Source organism: Coloeus monedula (assembly GCF_965178545.1).
Source record: "Coloeus monedula genome assembly, chromosome: 3".
In the NCBI taxonomy this organism is placed as follows: Eukaryota; Metazoa; Chordata; class Aves; order Passeriformes; family Corvidae; genus Coloeus; species Coloeus monedula.
This window is the reverse complement of record NC_138783.1, coordinates 104,872,541-104,893,062: the sequence shown is the minus strand read 5'-3', so window position 1 is coordinate 104,893,062 and position 20,522 is coordinate 104,872,541. Positions and strand designations below refer to the sequence as shown.

Here is a 20,522-nt window from a genome sequence, read left to right as displayed (position 1 = left end):
TGATGCGAAGAAATGAGAAATGATATTTTGTGATTTTAAATGTCCAACAATACATAGCTCTGAAAAATAAAACCCTCTGTCCTGCAAATTCAAAAGGTGATGGCTTTAGGATGTAAACATTATTTGAATTATTTCTTGCATGACATGTTTGCCAAAATTAGTCATTGTTAGACGTACATGTGAAGCAATGCTTTTAGCTTCATCGGGAGTCTTTCTCCTCCTGTCTTCCTGTAGCTGACTTTTGTTATACAGTCACCTCAGAAATCCTCAATTTTAGGAAATAGGGAAGTTGTTCCACAGCTTATTCTCTATTCTTAGCAAATTGTATCAAAATAATTCATAAAATAAGTGTAAAGAGTAATGCTTTAGTTGACTGCAGTATTAAATTTCAGCCTTTGTAATTTGTCATACATCCTGGGAAACCAACTCACATCTGAAAACCCCTGTGTGCAACACAGAGAATTGCAGTGCACAGCCTTGCTGTGCCTGTTGGCTGCCCCTGCTCATGGGGGAAGGGCCTGGCACATCCTGCCTGTGTGTGCCCAGTCCTTTGGCAGGAACCCAGGAAGGCACAGGGCATTTCCATGGGCCTGGCACTGCAGGAGGTAGGGAATGTGAGGTGCACCTGCCTTCTCTTGCAAATGCAGGCTTAGTAATAAGATTTGTACACTAGCAGGTGCCTCTTAAGATTTTGTGCAAGCAGAAGGAATTTCTCTTTTCATGTGTGCAGCAGTGGTTGGATATATTGAGGTAGGTGATTTCTAATGTGTATTTCTTCTTCCTCTTTGGAGGTGAATAGAGATTAGGTGCTGTGAGTTTTTTGGGTTTGTTTTCCTAAGGCTGCTGAATTGATGTGTTAAGTGTCATAATTTACCCACCCATCCACTTGTGCAAGCAGGAGACTAAATGAGACTTTCACTTCCCTGTCTTTTTCTTATTTTCTTGTTTTGTTTGTTTGGTTGGTTTTTGTTCATGATTTGGAGCTGGTTTTAGCTACATAGAGTGGATGTCCAACACAAAGATTTTTATAACAGTATATGTACAGCCTCTTGAATAATGTTGTGGCACTTGTTTGACTTCAAGATGAGTTAATTCAGAGAATTAAATTTGCTGAGAGCTGCAAGCCTTTTTACTAGTTTTTTCTAACCTGACTTGGCACAGTGCTGAACAAATGCCATCCAAGGAAAGAATTGCAGTGCAGGAAAGGGGATTGCTTTTCTGTATTATTAAACTATGCTCTTGAGTCGTACTAGATAGGAGGAAGGTGGCAAAATAGAGAGAGTTTACAAAATCACATAGTTTAAGTTGCCCAAGTATCCTAATTCAAAGAAATTTGGCTTTGTACCTAAATGATCTGCAAGTTAATGGCTTTTATCTGAGGTTTTCTATGGAGAGGCAATTTTCAACATCCTGTTGTATTTCTTTTAATACTCAGCAAAGGAATAAGTCAAACACCTTAGACAATAAAATTGATAATAAATTATGTGGAATTCATGGTACTTGAGTTAACAAAGTTTTATATAAAAAAATACTTGTGTGAATTTTTATTTTTTTTTTTAATAAGGAGTTTTAATACTTGCATGTACTATTTCTAACAGTATATGCAAAATGTTTTGGGTGAGTGCTGTAAGAGAACAGCTAAAGAAGTCTAAGATGATGGCTCACTTCTGCCATTTACATCTAGTAAATTTTAATCAGGTCAGGATTTAGGTAAGTGCTTTGGATCTGTGTGGCTTCACAGCTCAGAAGTTAGGACACAAGTCATTAATTCAGATCCTATTAAAGCCTTATATTTTATTTAAGCACTAGAATAGATTGTGAAAACTCCTGAAGATTTAAGAAGGGCTTAGACATAAATGTCTTGTGAGCAGCATTGTAGGACTAGCTGATCATGCTTTGGTGTATGGAGATAGATTGGATGACCTCTTAAGGTCCTCTCAGTCTATTTTCAACTATTTTTTTGCAGACCGACAAATTTTTTCTCAGGGTAGCTCATTGCTGCTTAGAATAGCAAGTTTGAGTGTGCATAGTTCGAAAGGTTTTTACCCAATGTGGCTCCACACAGCGCCTTGTGTTGCTAACAGCAAATCTATTACGAGTGTTTCAGTGGGAAAACTGCATTCTGTGCTGCTTTGAAACAAGCCAGAAGCATTGTTACAGCTTTTCTCCATCCAAGGACCTCACGATTCTTGGGCTTTGTCAGTTGAGAGTCCCTTGAAAACACCAGAGAGAAAGCTCAGGTCTATATATGCCCAGTGTTTTAATGACTAAATAATAATACTGGCAGTTCTCATGTGTTGAAATCCTACAGCTGTATTTAGAAGTTGTTGGGTACGTCTGGAAGTTTTGGGAGTTGAAACTAGGAGTTACCTGAGAGAAGCTTCATCACCTATGTTACTCATTGGCGTGTTAAAACTTCTATCTAAGAATTTGTAAAGGGTGTGATTCAGACATCTTATCTTTTTTGCTTATTTGTGTACTCAAAGCATCATTCTGCATTGATACACAGTTTAATTCTTGATTTAACTCGTTAATTCTTGATTAATTTCTAAGTCTATGAATATAACATTTTTTATTTTTACTGAGTTTTGTGGTTCTGCCACAAGGCACCAGTTACATGGAAAAGCCAATAGTTGCCAAGTATACTGAACTCCGCTAATAGTATAAGGACTGCTTAGTAATTTACATGCTCAATTCCAATATTAATAATTAGGAAATGTTGAGTTTAATGGCAGAAGAACTACTCCAAAAGATGCAACTGGTATTGGTTTCATAAGGGGTTTTAAAATAGCTGACAAACATAGTTGGGGAAAAAAGTTAAAATATTTGCCAGAAAGAATACTTAAACATCCAGAAATAGTCTAACAATAGTCTAAGTGCAAAGGAGAGATATTATGGAGGTGAAAGAAGATATTTGATTATGTCTAATATCGAAGAAGCTTTGGGAACAAACTTACACCCTTCAGAAAAAAAAAAAAATCTTTTTAGACTGTATAAAAGAAGTGTTTAGCAAGGTAGGTCCAAATCAGTGGAACTTTGATTTGCAAACAGAGTGTAGGAATGGAGATACTAAACTAAATCTAAAAGCTTCAAGTGTATACTATCTATGATATTATTGATGAAACTAATCGGAAAACAGGAAAAATGAATACAATAGGAAATATAATGATTTTCCCACTTAGTATTCCAATTAATATGGTTTAGATACATGTAAAAAACACTATGTAATAAGAATGATGGTTACCTAACATTATTATTAAAACAAGATATCCTGCCCCAGATTGCTAAATTCTAATTGTATTTATGGATGGTAGGTGCTGTATTTTGCATACAAAATTACCCATCTGGATCCAGTGCTAATCAGAAGGATAGATGGGAAAAGCATGAGGTTTATTGTGCCGGTGAGTTTTGCCAGACTTCTGAGATGAATTGGATCTCTTGCAGTAAGTGTTTGCATCATAATTTTTTAAAAATGGCATTGACTTGCAGATCAATATATAACTGTAGTATGTAAAGTGCAGGATATTCACTGCTTCAAAGGAAGTGGTTAATTGATTGTGGGGGGGATGTGGGCTACATTTCTTGGTGTACTTCTTTCTTACAAAGGGTTTGGTATGACTGTGTTTTCTAGATGCCAGTACCTTAACACATGACGCTACTTGTGACCTTGTCGTCCCTGCAGTGGTTTTTATGGGCGTGCATTACTGGTCAAGAATTGAAATAATCTGAATTTTAAAAAAGCTTTCTTTAAACTATCTTTCTGCCAGGAAAATCCTAAGAGTTCTTATAGCCTGAGAGTTCAGTGGGTTGAAACCTGCAATTTTTGATTGCTAGAAATATTGATGATTGGTTGACTTTTGTGTCAGAGGTTCTGTCAGATCATATGGGGGGCATTCATGTACCAGCTGCCTAATAAAGATTCCGTGGTGTCTGTCTGCTTTATGCCTAGTAGAGAACCTGGAGGATCTCTGTGTTCCTGTCCATGTGCCTTCAGGAAAACTGCTGGAACCCAGCTGTGTTTAGATATTGATTTCTACTAATTTAATGAGATAGGTCAACAAGTTTAAAAGCTTTGGGGAATCAAATTTGTACCTAAATTAACTTGACTTTTTCCACTGGAAAACACAACAGGAAGTTGAATCAGAGTGGACTGGAAGACTGTTTTGTAGGTTGCCTTTATAAGGGATGTGCACCCTCCTTTCCCTGGCATAAATTGATTGCTGATGTGGTCAGGTGTAAGTAGAAATTTTCTGTGGATCTTTTCTGTTATTTTTCTTACATTTTTCTTGTGTTGCCATCTGAAATATGTTTTACTTTTGGAACCAGAGTACTGGGAATAGCCAGATCTTGGATCAACTCTGCTTACTTAGTTGCCCTGCTGTGGGAGGAGAGCAGCTGAAGAATAATCAAGGTCTAGAGTCTATGTCTTTTGAATTAGACTAATCTAAGAATGTGACAGATACATATTCCGCCTTCTCTTAGTCTGTGTTCATCAGACTATTATATCTACTCCCAGTCTGTTATGTCATCGAGGCATGCCCTTGGAGCTAGTTAAAAACTAGAGGGAGTCTATTCCCAGCAAAACAAAACTTATTTTATTTGCTCACCTCTTAAGCATGCTGCTGACCTCCTCACTCCACAGTGGTTTCAGTAGTGCCATTTCCAACAGGAACCCTTGGGCTTTATGTTTTAGCTCTTAAGAAAGTCAGTGCACTTTTCAGCCTTTCTGAATACACAGCTGCTTTCCATTTAATGGTAGCATATACCAGCAAACAATAAATCATATATACATCTTCTTCTTTACCTTACATGGCTCAGACTGTTCTGAGGAAAACTGGTTCTACCATCCAGTGATTCCCCTAGCATAATCATTGCTTGGGTATACCTGGTTAAAAAGATCTTGCTAATCCAGTGCTCCGGCTCAGACATGACTGCATGGTGGTCATGCTGATTCCTTGAGTTTGTTCCTAGTTCCAGTGAGTGTGTTTTGAATGCATTGCTTGAATTCAACTGAAATGTAACTGTAAGGAGTGCAGGATTAAACAGGAAAACCAGATTGTGCAGAACACTTTATTTGTTTTGCAGAAGTTTGCTGTGGTTTTTCTGGCTGACTGTTGAAAAAGTCGGTGAGGTTGAAGATTAGAGCGTTTTTAAAAACAGAGGTTGATCTCCCCTTTTTGTCTTTCAAGGGAGGCTTGTCTGAAGTTTCTGAGAACGGGTTTCACTTCCAACTAGTTTCAGTTGTCTTAAAATAGGTAAATGTGAAAACTTAAAGCTTATTGTATGGTAAATTCTTATTTAACCTGCAGTTAATGTACATTATTATTTAGCAGAATGACTGTTGTATCAGGAATCACTGTTTCTGAAAATCTGCGTGTAGAGTGGAGTCTGTTTAGAGCACATGGTTTTGATATACAAATTGCCCTATTTTAGGCCCCAGAGTTTAGCCATTGTTGTTGTTAGGACACTATAAACTCGTTCTTTTCAGCTAAAGTCAATTATTTTATGTGTTCTTACTGATTTATTTTCTTTTTTTTTTCTTCCAATTGACAAGATACTAAGGAAGCTATCTTGGAGCATGAACAGTGTAGAGATCTGTAGCTAGCTAAAATACAAATGTTAATTTATGTAATAAATTTGAGAAAAGGGAAAGTATGTGACTTGTGGACTTGATGGTAATGATAGATGTATACACAATATGTTTCCCTGTAAGCAAGCTTTATTAAAAACACTCATTTCTGTTACTTAGCTAAGCTGGTATTTTTCTGGTCTTCCATTTGATCATCTCAACTTTTTTATGTATCTTAAGGAATACAATATTCACTGCCTGTACACTGTAAGTAAAAGATATTACAATGTGGGGAATGTGGGCCTTTTGGAGAATCATCAAATTACCCTTAGCTGTACAGATAGGTTGTATTGACTGCCCTTAACTGAGACAGCTTTTAAAGATTGTATTCACTGCTGTAGTAACATATAGCACGTGACACTGATTTCTTATTAGTCCTCCATCATGGAATGATGACTTTTAGAGTAGACCAGAGTCATGCTAGAAATCTCTAGTATCTTCCTGATGCCAGGAAAGATGAGAAAATAGCACTACTACCATGCCAGATGTCTGCAGTAGAAAGGCAATCAGCAAGCCCAGCCTTCTTCCCCTGCCTACCATCTAAACAAAACAACCACAAAACAACAAAAAAAAACCCTAAAGAAACACCCCCTCAAAAAAACCCAACCTACCTGTGTCATATTTGGGAAATCCATAATTCCTATAACTTAGCTTTTTCCAGCTGCATCTTCTAGCAAAAATAAAAAAAGCTCAGGAGAAAAGTTGCTAGAGAGCTCGTAATCATCTGGTTGAACATTGTATGCTTGCAATATTTGAAAATTAGAATTCATAAGTGGTTAGGATTTAATGTGTCACATATGAAAGACTCTCCTCCAGCCATATGCAAACTAGAAGACTATATTAATCAGAAGTTGTTATAGAAGAATGCTGGGAAGGTTCTCAAGAAGTCTGGTGAAAAACTGAGTAGTGGGAAGGAAGGTGTAGAATGGAGCTAAAATCTCAGAATTTCTGGGCAGCTTTTATTGACTTTCTAGCATCTAAAAGATAACTATCTATACATGCGTGTAACTATTAAGTAAATTAGGATTTGAAAAAATTAATTAGATTTTGGGTTCTCTAGGGAAGCAATAGACAAATGAACTTAAATTCTGTCTGCAGTGGTAATGGAAAATGGTAACCATTTTTAATAGTTTTTCCTTTGTTTCTAAAATGATACAGAATTGCTGTTAAACTTTAGGAGAAAAGTAATAATTAATGCCCAAGGTGATGCCCTGTACCATAACTTAGAAAATACATATTTTTCCTTACAGCTTGCTATTGGTCATGTTTGTTGTGTAAGCAAAGTCATTCAAAGTCTTTCAGGGAAAAATATCTCTTAGAAATTCTCCAAGTATAGTATCACTGTCAAGAAAAAGAAATCCTTTGTTTGCCAACTAGGTATTTAAGATTTTCTAAAAAATCTTTATGGCTAAATTTCAAATTCAAAAGCCTTTTTCTGTATGGTTTGTTAAAATGGCCCTTGGGAAAGTACAGAAAGTAGTAAATGCTGTAAAATTAATAGTAGAATTAGAATTGCATTCAATGTTTTTTCTAAATCCATACTGTAGTTACAAATTATCCTTAAAATGGAATAAGGGCTGAGCTGCTTTGTAAGGTCATGTTCTTAGAAAGAACCTGCTTATCTGTTCTTTTTTTGTGGCTTCTTGCTGTTCAGTCTTCATCAGGTTTGACTGTTTTGCAGAATGGAAAATAATGTCTAGCTGTGTAGTAGTGAGGCTGCAAATGCCAGATTGTTTTATGTATTTCTTACTGTGACTTCATTCAGGTTGAGAATACATGGGGATCAAAGCAACAGTGGCATTACGTGCCAGCAATATGGAGTTTTCAGTATTTACTTTCAATTACCCGCTTTTGTAGAATATGGAGAAGAGAGTACAGTAACATGCTATGATAGCCTATCTCCAATATATTTATTTCTGTACTTGGATTCAGTATTTATTTTCACTTTGTCTTTTTTACAGAATGGACAGCAAATTGTGGATGAACCCATGGGAGAAGATGATATCAACCCACAAACTGTGAGTAAAAGATGGTTGTAATAAAGATAGCACAATATTGGAGCACACTGACATAACTTAATTCATAGGTGTTTGCCACTAGCATTTTGTTGTTTAGGTTTACTGGACATGGAGTGCACTCTAGGATCTCAATATTTTTGAAAGAGGTTTTTTCTCACTGGCTCTGGTCTAGCTTGGTATCCTACTGTTCTCAAAACTCATTCCTCAGCTTTTAATAGTGTTTCAGGGAAGGTCAAGGGGTGAGGAACAACTGTGAAAGTGTTTCCATTGTGCTTGTTATTGAAAGGCCTTCATCGAAGGAATTCTTAAGCTAGGCTTCTTAAAAATAGAGATTGTTACCAAAGAGAAGATCAATGAACCTTCCTGACTGTGATAATTTTTAAGGTTCCTTGTCTTCATGTCAAACTTGCAGTTTACAAAATTTCTTATTGTGAAAATGCCACTGAGTTCAGTTTTCTTGTTGCAATGCCTGTGAATTTTGTCAAACGTGAAGTTTACCTGTAGTTTTGTGTTAGAGAATGCTATCTGAATGTTAAGTCTGGTGATAGATGGCTTTACCAATAAAAACAATTTTTGAAGCTCTGTATTTGATTGGAGTTCAGGGTTCATATGCTGGTATTGCATATTGTGCAGACTTTAGGTTGTGAGTAGATGGTCAAAGCTGTTTCCATCTATACAGCATGGATATAATTGCAACACCAAAGCAGTTTCTCTCTCTGCTGAAATTGTGCACAGAGACAGTTGAGATAAGTTGCTTTTTCCATGTTTGTCTTCAAATGTACCTGTAATAGATGTAGCTCTTAAGCTGACATGAAAACTGGGTGATTGCAAGCCTGCACTGTGTAGCTACTCTTGGTTCCTCATAGCATCAAGGCTCTGCTGTATTTAACACAAGATGAAGGTACAAGGCAGCTGCTGACAGATGACTGAAGCAGTGCAGTGTTAAAGAGTAAGAAAAGAACAGTATTTGTGTTTAGAAGGCAACACTAGGAGATTGTTCAAATATTGTACATAATACAGACTACAATCCTTACTTGAATTCTTGAAACTAGAACATATCTTTGGGAAAGTGTTGAGTTTTGTTTTGGTTTGTTAATTTATTTTGACTAGTGCCATTGCTTGATTGTTTCCTTGTTTTGAGTCTGTAACTTATCTATTGTATTTGGTTTACAAGGCAAGATTTTTGGGGGGGGAAGGGGCAGGGGGGAGTGGGGGGGTTGAACTCTGTGAGAAGAGTTCAGGGGGTTTGCACCACAAAGTAGGACAGAGCCAGATTCAACCAGCTCCAAAATGGTCCCAGCACTGGCCGAAGCTAAGCCCATCAACCATGTGGGTGGGGAGATCTGTGATAGCATGCTTTGGGTAAAAAATGCTGCGTTGCGTCTGTGAGGGTAAGGAGTTAAAAAGTGAGAGAAACAGCCCTGCAGGACACTTAGATGAGTGAAGGAGGGGGGACAGGAGGTGCTTTGTGTGCCAGAGCAGAGACTCCCCTGCAGCCCTGGAGAAGACCATGGTAAGGCAGGCTGTCCCCTGCAGCCTCTTGGAGGATTACAGTGGAGAAGATCTCCATCCTGCAGGCTGTGGTGGCCTCCACGCTGGAGCAGGTAGATGAGCCCTGAAGGGAGCTTGAGCCTGAGGAGACCCCCTTCTGGAGTAGGCTGGTGGCAGGAACTGCAGCCCATGGAGAGAAGCCCACAGAGGAGCAGGTTTTCTGGCAGGAACTGCAGCTCATGGGGGACTCAGGCTAGAGCAGTCTATTCCTGAAGAACTGGACTCTATGGAAAGGATCTGTGCTGGAGCAGGGGAAAACTGAGGAAGAAGTAGCAGAAACAGTGTTAACAACTGACTGCAATTCCCATTCCACCTGTGCTTCTTGAGAGGGAGAAGGTAGAAGACTGAGGAATTAAGGAGTGAAATTCAGCCTGAGAAGAAGGGGAGGGTGGAAAAAAAGGTGGGTTTAGTTTCATCTTTGTTTCTCACTATCCTAGCAACAGGTGAAATAAATTTTCCCTAAACTGGTACTCTTTGACCCATGGTGGTAACTGGTGAGTGCTGTCCCTGTTCTTAAGGCAGTGCTTGAGATTTTCTTCCACATGTCCTGCTGAGGAGTGGGGATTGAGAGAGTGCCTGGGTGGGTGTCTGGCAGCCAGTTAAGGTTCATCCCTCAAAACTATCAAACTTCTCTTTCAATATTTGATAACTACTGGATTGCTTAAAAATGTTTCCATATGCTTCCTTTGGAAATTTCCAAACTGCTGCTTTTTTGGTGAGCAACTGATTTTAATACAGTATAACCATCAAAAAATTAAAATATTTCTCTAATATTCTTTCTGTCATGCTTGAGCTGCTTGGTTAAGATTGTTTTAGCTTTTTTCTCAGACCAGTATTTTAGGAATATATTTTGCATTTATTTCTAGGCTGTGGTGAGTAAAAGTTTGCCAATTGTGGTATAAATTAACGTAGGGATTTTTAAACAAGACGTTACTACTGCTGCTCAGTCAGTTATAGCTGGAAGCTAAGCAGTGCTGTTAGTCAGATGATAAAATACTACTTGAGCTGAGATGTGAGATTCTGTCAGTGCTTCATAATCTGTTTTGGTGCAAGATACAGACAATTTTAAATTACCACTGAAACTCATTTAAGTTCTGTTTAACTTTGCACTTAAAGGGACTAGGGACACTTACACAGGTGCTGACAATTTATGAAATTTCTCAGCTGTAACTGAGGACAGTAGAATGCCTAGGGTGTGCTAGCATATCAGGAGAGAAGACAAAATACTTTGTGTGTAAAGTATACAAGTTCAGGATAGAAAGTTGCCATACGTCTGTGGAGATAGAAGGTGAAAGCTTGAAATACTGCATCCTTTTGCTGTCTTAAGTGGTTGGATAGTATGCTGATAATGCAAACAAGATGGGAAGCTTAAAATAAATATTAAAAGTTAACACAGTTCTATGTACATAGGAGTTCTTTCTAGTATTCTGTGTACCAAAAGATAAATTGTTTCGTTACACCTGTGTTCTTTTGGTCAACAGTAAAGTTAATTAACAGGAGAGCCTGAGTTACATGTCTGTGATTCAAATTTAGTGGTTGTTTTAGGAAAAGCAGGAGCTATAAAGATACCCATTTCTAAGGAGTCCGAGATGCTGTATGGTTCAAAGTCTTGCTTCTTTTAAAAGGGGACTCATTCAGTAGTCTGGTTTTATTGCAACAAGTATTCTGATTATATCTGACTTTACAGCTTGTTGTCAACATTTTTTAATCTGATTTATCTCATAAATGACCTGGGCCAAGCAGGAAATAAATGTAAGAGCAGCTGGCTGAAGTTTAACCTAATGTGAAAGCTTAAGTGAGCATTACTGAAAGGGGAAGCTATTTAAAGCCTTTTATTTGCTACCTTTCTCACTCTTGTGCTGTCTGCTATTGCTTTTTGTACCTCAGTGTCCATAGAGATTGAGTAAATTAACTGAGCAAATTAATTGTTTTGGGCTGTTGCAATCATGCTGCATGCTTTATTGCTGGTTAAAGCTAACCAGAAACTGCAGCTAGTCTAGCAGGTGGCTTCCCATTTTGTGTATACGTGAAGAGCGTATTGTGCTGTGTTCTTTGTTGTGTTTTGTTATCTGGATTCTATTTAGCTGATAAAACACTTAGTGCAACTGATGTATTACCATTGTATTCTACTAGATTAAGCCTAATTATTAAACATATGAAAAATATTATGTTCCAAGAATTTGTAAAAACTTTTCTTTTCACTAGTACTTTGTAAGTTGCAGAAAAATTGTCTATTTCTTTTTGGTAACCTGCAAGAACTAAAAGTTGGGTTTTTTTCAGTACAGGCAGAAGTGGAACCTATTCAGACTCAAACCTGCAATGAACCCCTCTTCAATGCAGGTGGTGGGGTCACATTCCTACCCTTGATTTCTTGTATGCTTTGGTAAAACTTTAAACAAGGCCCTACTTTTAAACAAGCAGAATTAAAGCATACATAGAACTAAAACTAAATTAAAACAAATCATATTAAAATGTGCTGATTTGGGTGATTAAAAAATTAAATCACAGTAGCTGTCATCCTCTTACTGAAAATATATAGCTGAGGTAACAATGACTAGTCAGTGGGTAGTCAAACGGTAGAGTAAGAAATGCTTGCAAAGAGAAGTCAGTAATTAAAAAGGTCTTTTTCATTTATTTTTTTTTCTAGTAGAATTTAAATAACACATTTGGAGTCAGGAGAGATGAAAATTAAGATCACTGTCTTCCCAATCAGTGTTTTTTTATTAAAAGAGTTTATAAGAAAAGTGTGATCTTAAAAAAAGCTTCAGGATACATTGGAAAAATAATCTGAAGCATGTGGACAATACAGTCTCTTTCTTGAAGTATTGAATGTGATTGGTCAGTGCTGAGATTCTGTATTTTACGTGCATATATGCCATACAATTTACACTAAATCTACAGCACTGAGGTGGGGATGTCAAGATAAGGAGAGAGATATAATTCACCAGTTACAGCCATGGGCAAGGCCCCATCACTCAAGCAATAATACTAAATCCAGAGTAATCTAGAGTAATCTCATTTGTTGTATCTTCATCTGTGAAAATAATGTAGGATGAGAATGTTATTCAGGAAAATTCAGGGAAGAAAAGCATATCTAAACTGACAGATTTTTAGGTTTTAAAATATTTCAGAGAGGATTTAACTGATTTTTAGTTTTACCTCAATTTCTAATAATATGTACTTGCGAGACCGCAACGTTTCGGAAACTTTTGTTTGCCTTTTGGCAAGTTGAAGCACCATTTCAGGACTGCTCTAAACTTCTGCTTGATATTCCTGCTCAGGTGATCAGTAACAGTTTCCCTGTTTAAGAACAGTCATATGTTAACATGACAATGAATGCATTTCTGGTGATCGTTTTGGTATGTTTGTTTTGCTGAGATAACCTTCATGTTTCAATTTTCTGTATGTGCATTTTTGTCAGTTTTTTTTATTCAAATTCTTGGCTCTGTGGTAGAGGTTTTAAGACATAGCTATAATTTCTTAAACATTAGGGAAATGTTTGGATTCACAAGTGTTCATAGTCCACCAAGTTTTGGGTTTCTCATTATTTACAGACTAATACTTATTTTTAGCTGAAACAGCTACTTGTGTAGCTACTTGTAACAGTTTAGGTTACAAATACTAAACTTGTACTTGAAAGTATTCTATAATCTTACATTCCTTTTAGTGTATTCTACTAAATAGACTTAGGTATATGTACTCATGTTTTTAATTCTATTTTACAATCAAATAACTTGATTCTTGAACAAATAAGCTTCTCAGGCAAACCATTTACATCTGTAAAAATTAAATCCAGTTATTCCCTTCTCACTGCCTAGATTGTGCATCATAAAAGGCAGAATACCTTTTTTTTTTTTGTCTAATATCATGAAATTGGAAATTCAGTATCTTCCAGAGCACTCTACTGCAACTTGGATGAATTTTGTTAGTAACTTGGTGACATGGTGCATCTTACCTCTCCGAATGAACTTGTGGGTCCTTGTCTAAGTAAGAAGTTACAGCATCCTTGTAAACAGTGTAGAGCATTTGGCTGATTAACTCTTAGATATCAAACTAATATATAAAGTAGGCAAGCCCTGGAATACTTTTTTCCCCCAAGATGTTATCAGGTGTTTCACTGATGTGTTCTAATGGATTTCCTGAGTGACTTACTTTGCATTTGCTTAGGTGCAGGGTACTTTCTGCATCTTGGTCAGAAAATTTGAATAATTTGAGTGTGTAAGCAACATTCAAAGTCAAGCTGCTTACTTGTTACATGGAGAGAAAACAGATGGTAGCTCTGCAAAGCCTGTAAACTAACAGATGGAAGCTGCCACACCCACTGTTTAATAGAATATTGCTGCTTTGGCTATACAAACATATTTATTATGAAGAAAAGTATATTATTCAGCTTATGAAAACTCAGAAAATTAGCTCTCTGTTCCTCAACTGTTGACCTTTGTCAAACAAGGGCTTTTCATTCCTTATGTGTGCTGCTTCTTTGTTTTTTCCAGATAATTGAAAGCAATCCATACTACAGAGCCTTGCTTTTCTAGCACAGCAAAGACTTAATTTGCATTATTACACTTCTCGAACTGAGGGTATAGGAGATTGTCAGTCCGCCTAATGGACTCTACTTTGATTAAATATTTCAGCACTCAATAAAACTCATGGATTCCCAAATATTCTGTACTGCTTTGAGGGTTTCTCAGCATTTTTCAGTTCTCCTGCTCTCTGTAGTGTCTGTGAGCCCTGTTCTCTTGAAAGTCTAGACAGCATTTCTCTTTATTTTTGTAAACTCAGAGCATCCAGTTTGAGCAATGAGAAGGGGAAGATGGGGGATGAACTCACTTTATATTTCTGTACTGGAGGAGGAGGAAATGCATTATGCAAGTCGAGTTCTGCAATTGACAGAACTGTGACTGACAGGCATACCACATTCCCTTTGTTTTGGAGATAGTTGTGTCTCCTGATAAACAAGTATAATACAAATCCTTATCAAAGATTTCAAGGTAAGGGGAGCAACTTGCTGGAGCAATTTGTTCTTGTTATGAGAGACTTCCCTGCTGGGGACTGCTGCCCTCTAACCTGTCTCCTTCATATAAGAAGGAATATTTAAAAGGGCAAGCTCTCTTCTGAGAGATTCTCAGAGTTGTGTAGCTTATATCTCAATGTTTCTGGTTGGCTGCTGGTGCTCTTTGGGAACCGTGCAGGCTGTGTTCTCCCAGAACACAAGAAATTTCTTCCACCTGCCACAGACCCATGCCAGTTATAGGAGGGCTATTGTTGTGAAGTAACCCTACTGACCCCTGAGCACTGTGCTTTGTACTTCACTGGGAGGTCACATAAAAGGTTTGGGAGAGCAGTAGTCAGTAATTGTACAAATGTTTCAGTTGAAATTCCTTATTCCTGTCACCCTTAGCATATACAGCAAATACAGTTTTACCTTCACTGCAGAAAGATAAGGAAATTGTTATTTACCCACGGTATCTTTTCATCTTTAAGGAACATTGCAGTTAGAGCAGCTCTTACTGTTTGCTCTCCATTTCTGCCTTTAGCTCTTTTTGCTACCACAGGGTTTAATTTAGTTACTTGAAGATTCCTGGTCACTCTGCTTTTAGTGTAATTGTATCTATTCTTGACAAGGTAAAGGCAGAGAGTTTCAATGGTCTCTCATTTATTTATTTAAATTTCTTTTAAGTTTTCCAAGTGCAAATAACCATATTGCTGTTAAACTGCAATTCTTGAGGTATTCCAGTTTTGAAGGGGGAAGTAGCTGCAAGTTTGAAACAATTGAAGAGAGGAAAGCTTCAAGTAATTTTTATGCTATTTATGAAATATTTAAAATCCTTGTGTTGCAGTAAGCTCCTTGTGCTCAAGAAGCTTTATTCATCATGGAATTAATATTTAACAATTCTTCATGCTGTGTTACTGCTGTTGTGGCAAAGACTGCTTCTTCCAAAAAGGCTGTAACACACTGGACTGTGAAAAGCACATTGGCATTGAGGACTTTGGAGCCCTCAGTTGAGTTGCAAAGTCCTCCGTTGTGTAGTAGTAGTTCCTGAAGGCCTGTGTAACTTACAATAATAAGAATAATTGTGTATATTCAGAACACAGAATTTGAAAGATTGTCCCTGCAGATGTGATACAAATAAAGACCCAGAGGAGTACAAGAGAACAATAAAAGGGCACAATTTTGCTTGTGGGATATGACTAAAGTCAGGTCTTTATTTCATCTCTCCATTTTGGCAAGATGGTCTTGGTTCACACTGAGATGATGTGTAATCCTGATTTAAAGGAAAAGCTAGAAACTGATACTGTAGACAGCCAGGATGTGGGACAGAGATAGCAGCAATGTGTTCTGTCACTTAAATTATGGGCTTTGTCCTCTGAAGAGGAATTAAAATATAACAAAAAATGTAGTAATCTTGATATTTGTTAGAATCCAGTCAAGAGAAGCTGTTTGCAGGGTGAGTTTGTTTTCATATCTTGTGCTAGCAGGACTACAGCATTTTTCTGTATGTTTCCTTTGATACAGAGTCACTAAATTGAATCACCTGGATATGTTTAGAGCTAAATACTTATATATGCCTTTGACTAAAAGCTTTTACTTGCCTTTGTTTATTTACTTCTTGAAAAACAGTCTTGTTCCACTAAAGGAGCATGTACTTTGGAATTCATTGTTTTAATAAGTATCAAAAATGCTAAAGATAGTGTCAGTATTCAGAAAAATATCTCTCATTCTAAGTCTAGAGAGCTCCAATTAAAAACTTCATTTCTTACTCTTTGAAGTAATTAGATGGAATTCTAATTCCTAGAAACATTTGAAGTGTTTGAGGCTTTTTAAACATGGAAAGAGTGCTTAGGGTTTTTTTTTTTTTACTTTAAGAAATCTTTCATTCTCTACAGAGCAATACAATATTGGTGCATAAGTCAGACATTTGAGCTGGGCAATCCAACTGAAATATTTCTGCAGTCTGCCTTGGCCTAGAACATCTGTGTAGCATTTTCTATGTACAGAATTTCAAAGGACTAGGCACAAGGTCATTTTGGTCCTCTAACTAAACTCTAGTACATAAAAACAATCTTTAGGCATTCTCTGCATTGAAGTCTGAAAAGTAGTGATATGGGAGATCTTAAAATATTTTGTAAAGTTAAAATTCATAAAAATACAATTATCACATATAGGACTTAAAATGTGCTTAGTCAGTGAAATTTTGCATAGTAGTGTGATTTCTGAAATAGATGCTGGTCTCTTTTGTTCTTTTCAGGGAACCAGGAATCAGTAACATCTGCAACAGCCTGTTGCTATCAGGCAATCTGCTTAAGTTTCCTGTGCTGATCTCTATAAGCATCAGCAACATGAGTACCACTGCCGCCCAGTCTGTCTTTATCATGGCTGTGTGTGCATGGAATCAATGTCCTTTTTTTATGCCTTTTCTTTTTTTTTGACCTTTTTTTCCCCCCTTCTCTCTCCCCACCCCCCAACTGTGTCTGACTTGCCTGACAGGAAATTTTCTAATTGCCGGAACAGCTGGTCACAGCAAAAACGCCAGGGTTGGTCTTCCCTGCTAGACTTAGGATCGCTCAGTCAGAAAATCCAAACATCATGGTTTCTTAGTAATGTTAAAGTTTTTGGCTCTGCGTGTTCGCTCTGTCCGGGTGAGCTTAGTTTCTTATTTAAGAGAATAAGGGGGGAAAGGGGGAAGTTTTACTTTAATTAAACTTCTAATTTTAGAGCAGTTTTAGTCTTTCACTGCTTAGGGATCAGTGTTGTTTGGAAACAGTGTTTTGTATTTCTTTAAAAAAAAAATGTGCCTGTGGTATGTTCGTATGTTGTAGAAGTTTCTAACATACCTGCTGATAATTTAGCCTTATTAGGAAATTGCTACCTGTATATAAATAATGTAAAACTTATATTTCAGGGAGAGGTGGGGGGGTGTTGAAAGATATGAACTTACGTTTTCTCACTGAGAGTCAAGTTCTTAATAAAACACTTGTATTTTTAATACTTAGTGGTTCTTTTAATAGTTACATCTTCATGTATTACTTTAAACTGTAAAATATGGCTCCATAGGGTGGTAGTTAAAGTAATTCAGGCTTACTAATATCTTAAATTTACTTCTGAAATGGTATGAAGAGTAGTTACGCTTGCATAACAGTGTTAGAGTTATTTCAACTTTTCAATGATAATTTAGTCATAGCAAATGTTTAATTTGTATAATTTGTCTTGTTGGGTGTATAATTTGTCTTGTTTAAGCATTAAAAAGTTTGGTTTGAGAAAAATTACTAACAGAGTACTGAATCATCCCAAGCACTGTTTCAGAACTATTTAACAATACATGTAAGCATGCAATGGGACAGAACATTTTGTCGTTGGAAGTCAAATCAGTTTTCACGTTTATTCTCCTGCAAGTCTGCAAATACTTTTCAATAAGGGGGTAAAAAATCCAAAACCCCATGACCTTCTTGTGTAATAACATCTTAAGTGAAGGTCTGTTAACTTGTAAAAGCAGTAGTAATGTAACACCTACTAGCCTGTGTACTGGTTTAAACTTTGCAACGTGTATTTAAAAATGAAATGGAATTTTGTTGCCGTAAGTGAAACACCAGAACAAGACATGTATGTAAAACAAGAGAACATAGGTTGCATTATAATCAAGAGATTTTTTTAATGTAAACCTTGTAAAATAAATATTTATCAACTCATAGTCCTCAATTACAGTTCTTTTCCACAGGCAACATGAAAGGTATTCCTCAGAAATTTGGTTAAAAAATTACATTGTTTTATCTACTTACAGCAGCTTGATTAGGTTGTCTTTCATATTCTCTTGATTTTAAAATGCTAGATATTGCTGACCAAACTAAAGGTTTTCAGCCCATATAGATTTCGGCATATGTTTAGGAAATTATGCTAATAAAACAGGCTTTATAGCTTTCATAGATTAGTGCTGAATATGCTCATGGATTATTTTTCTGTCTAAATAGTTTGGGGCTTTTTAACCTTTAGGGGTTTTTTTTGTTTGTTTTTTTTTTTTAACTGCAATGCTCTGAAATGTTAGTGCTTACAAAGTAGGAAAAAAATTTATATCACAGTTACTGGGAAATGAAAGTCCCACCCAATGAGTATTTTTTTCCAATGCTGACGAGCACATTTCAGTTCATGAGATAATTTTGTGCTGTTTGATCAAAAGAGAACTGCATTGCAAAACTGCTTTTGGTGACACTGAGCTTCTAAAATCCTTACAGGAATTCCTCAGCTTACCTGCCAATCAACCTACTGCTCACAGTTCCTTTGGCAAGGAAGGGGTAGTGTCCTACTTCTGTCCTGCCCTTTTATATTTTCATTCTGAGGAAAGAACGCATTTTCAGAATTACGCTCCCAGCCTGGTGAACCACATTTTTCCACAGGGCTTTACCTGTCCTCTGGCTTGTTTCTCTGGGACAGGATTCCTTCTTCAAACTCCTATCTTGCTTCATCTGTGCAACCAAAAGAATGGGAGTAGTTCTGTCTCAGTAACCAGGTCTGCCGTCTTCATTCTATGATTTGGATACATGGAACAAATACAGACATAGGCATCTTCCTAGGTCTCCAAATGGTTGCAGTGAAAAGCCAGAAATGAAAAAGAGTAGAGAGTAAGGAATAAATACAATTTTTTCTTTATTATCTCTGCAAATTGTTTTTCTCTGAGAGACTTAACAATTTAGGAACTAAAAAAAAAAAACCCAAAAAAACCCTAGACCCTGAAACAAAACATTTACATATGGAGTTTTCTTTTAGGAAATCTTATTTCTATCAGGTAAAACAGTAGATGCTGTCTGCAACAAGCGATTTGATGTTACTTGAAATTGTAAGTTTTTCCATCTTTTGAAAAGAAGCAAAGACAAATTGTGAAAGCCTGTATTTCTGAATTCAGATGTCCATGTTAATTAGAACTTCTGCTCTACACTTGCTTTTCTTTGGTAGTAGTGTAAAACAGACAACATACACAGAATATCCTTAGGTCAGCTTGACTTAATTTTATGCATGGTAGTGCTTTGCTTATTGTTGCATTAGAATAATTGCTACTTCAGAAGCAGAATTTTTTATCAGCTTTTTAGAACAATTGTTTGTGTGTGGTTATTTCTATTAAGTGACTCAAATTGATTAGTCACAGATGCAAGGAATGGCTTTAAGTCCATGATTTAGCTCAGTAACTCTGCTTACCAAAGTAATGGGAGATTGTGAAGTGTACTTGTTGGACTGTGAGTTTTATTTTTAAGATAGTTTTGAATTTAAAGGTAGGAATATAAGAAGTACAGAATGTATGAATGTATACAAAATATGTCTAAGATATTTAAAAATACATAGACTGGTGCACTCTTCACATTTTTAACTCCCATTTTTACCTTAATTAAGATTTCTATAAGCTCTAATACAAGAGGTGAAAGTAATTGGTTTCTAGTTGGTTGGCTCCTTATTACTTCAAAACGTATAGCTCAAAAGGATGGTTTCATTTCTGCAGATAATGCTGAAAATTCATCCTATGTTCATAACAAGTTGGGAAAGTAAAAATGCATCTAGGAGACTTCCTGACTCAAGGGAGGGGGAGGAAAAGGAAATTCTGTATATGAGCTGGGGAGCTGTGCCAACATTGAGTCATCCTTTTAAAATCACTTGGTATCCAATAAGCTTACTGGCCTTACAGGACATAACTGCTTTATGTAACTTCAGCACCAAGGTTCAGTATCACAGTCAATACTTCAGGAATGGTTTATTTGATTATGGGGATCAACATTATGGTGCCTGTGAGAGACAAGTATTTTGCCAAACACAGCCATGTCCAGCAGTACACTGGAGTACACTTACCAGTACATGAAGGCTAGCAGAGCAGTAAAAGGAAACCTACAACCGTCATTGGAGTAGTGTTTGCTGGGGAATCCATTTTTCTGTTTTCAGCCTTTTCTTTGCTTGTATTGAATGTACATGTGCCTCAGGAATGTGCATTTGTCCAAAGGAAGCAAAACATTCCTGAAAAGAGATTGAGAGGGGCGAAAACAAAGCTGCTACTTCCGTAATGAAAATGTTGCTACATAATCAATACTAACAAATGAAAAATTACAAAAGCAGTATCTTTGCTGCTGCACATTTTTTCAAGAGAAAAATAAGATTGCATTTAGCTCTTTATTCATTGTATTTGCTTTTTTTGAAAATTGTATAGTTAACAGCATAAACTGATTTTGGGACTGTGGTCTTATCTTGAAAAATGGCTGATGTTTGAGGGAGGTGTTCACTGACATGGGCAATATGATTTTGACTCATTGTTGTGATTAAAGCTATGAAAAGGATTTTTTTTCTCTCTCAT

At 36.7% G+C, this 20,522-nt stretch overlaps 1 protein-coding gene across 2 annotated transcripts in view; it reads left to right on the top strand.

Annotated features, from left to right (window-relative positions):
- Positions 1-20,522, top strand: part of RPS6KA3 (ribosomal protein S6 kinase A3) — a 76,388-nt gene that overhangs the window by 5,451 nt on the left and 50,415 nt on the right. For both annotated transcript variants that reach the window (XM_082278333.1, XM_082278332.1), the window contains exon 2: positions 7,591-7,647. In XM_082278333.1, coding sequence (XP_082134459.1) covers positions 7,591-7,647 — 57 coding nt within the window. The remainder of the gene's footprint in view (positions 1-7,590; positions 7,648-20,522) is intronic.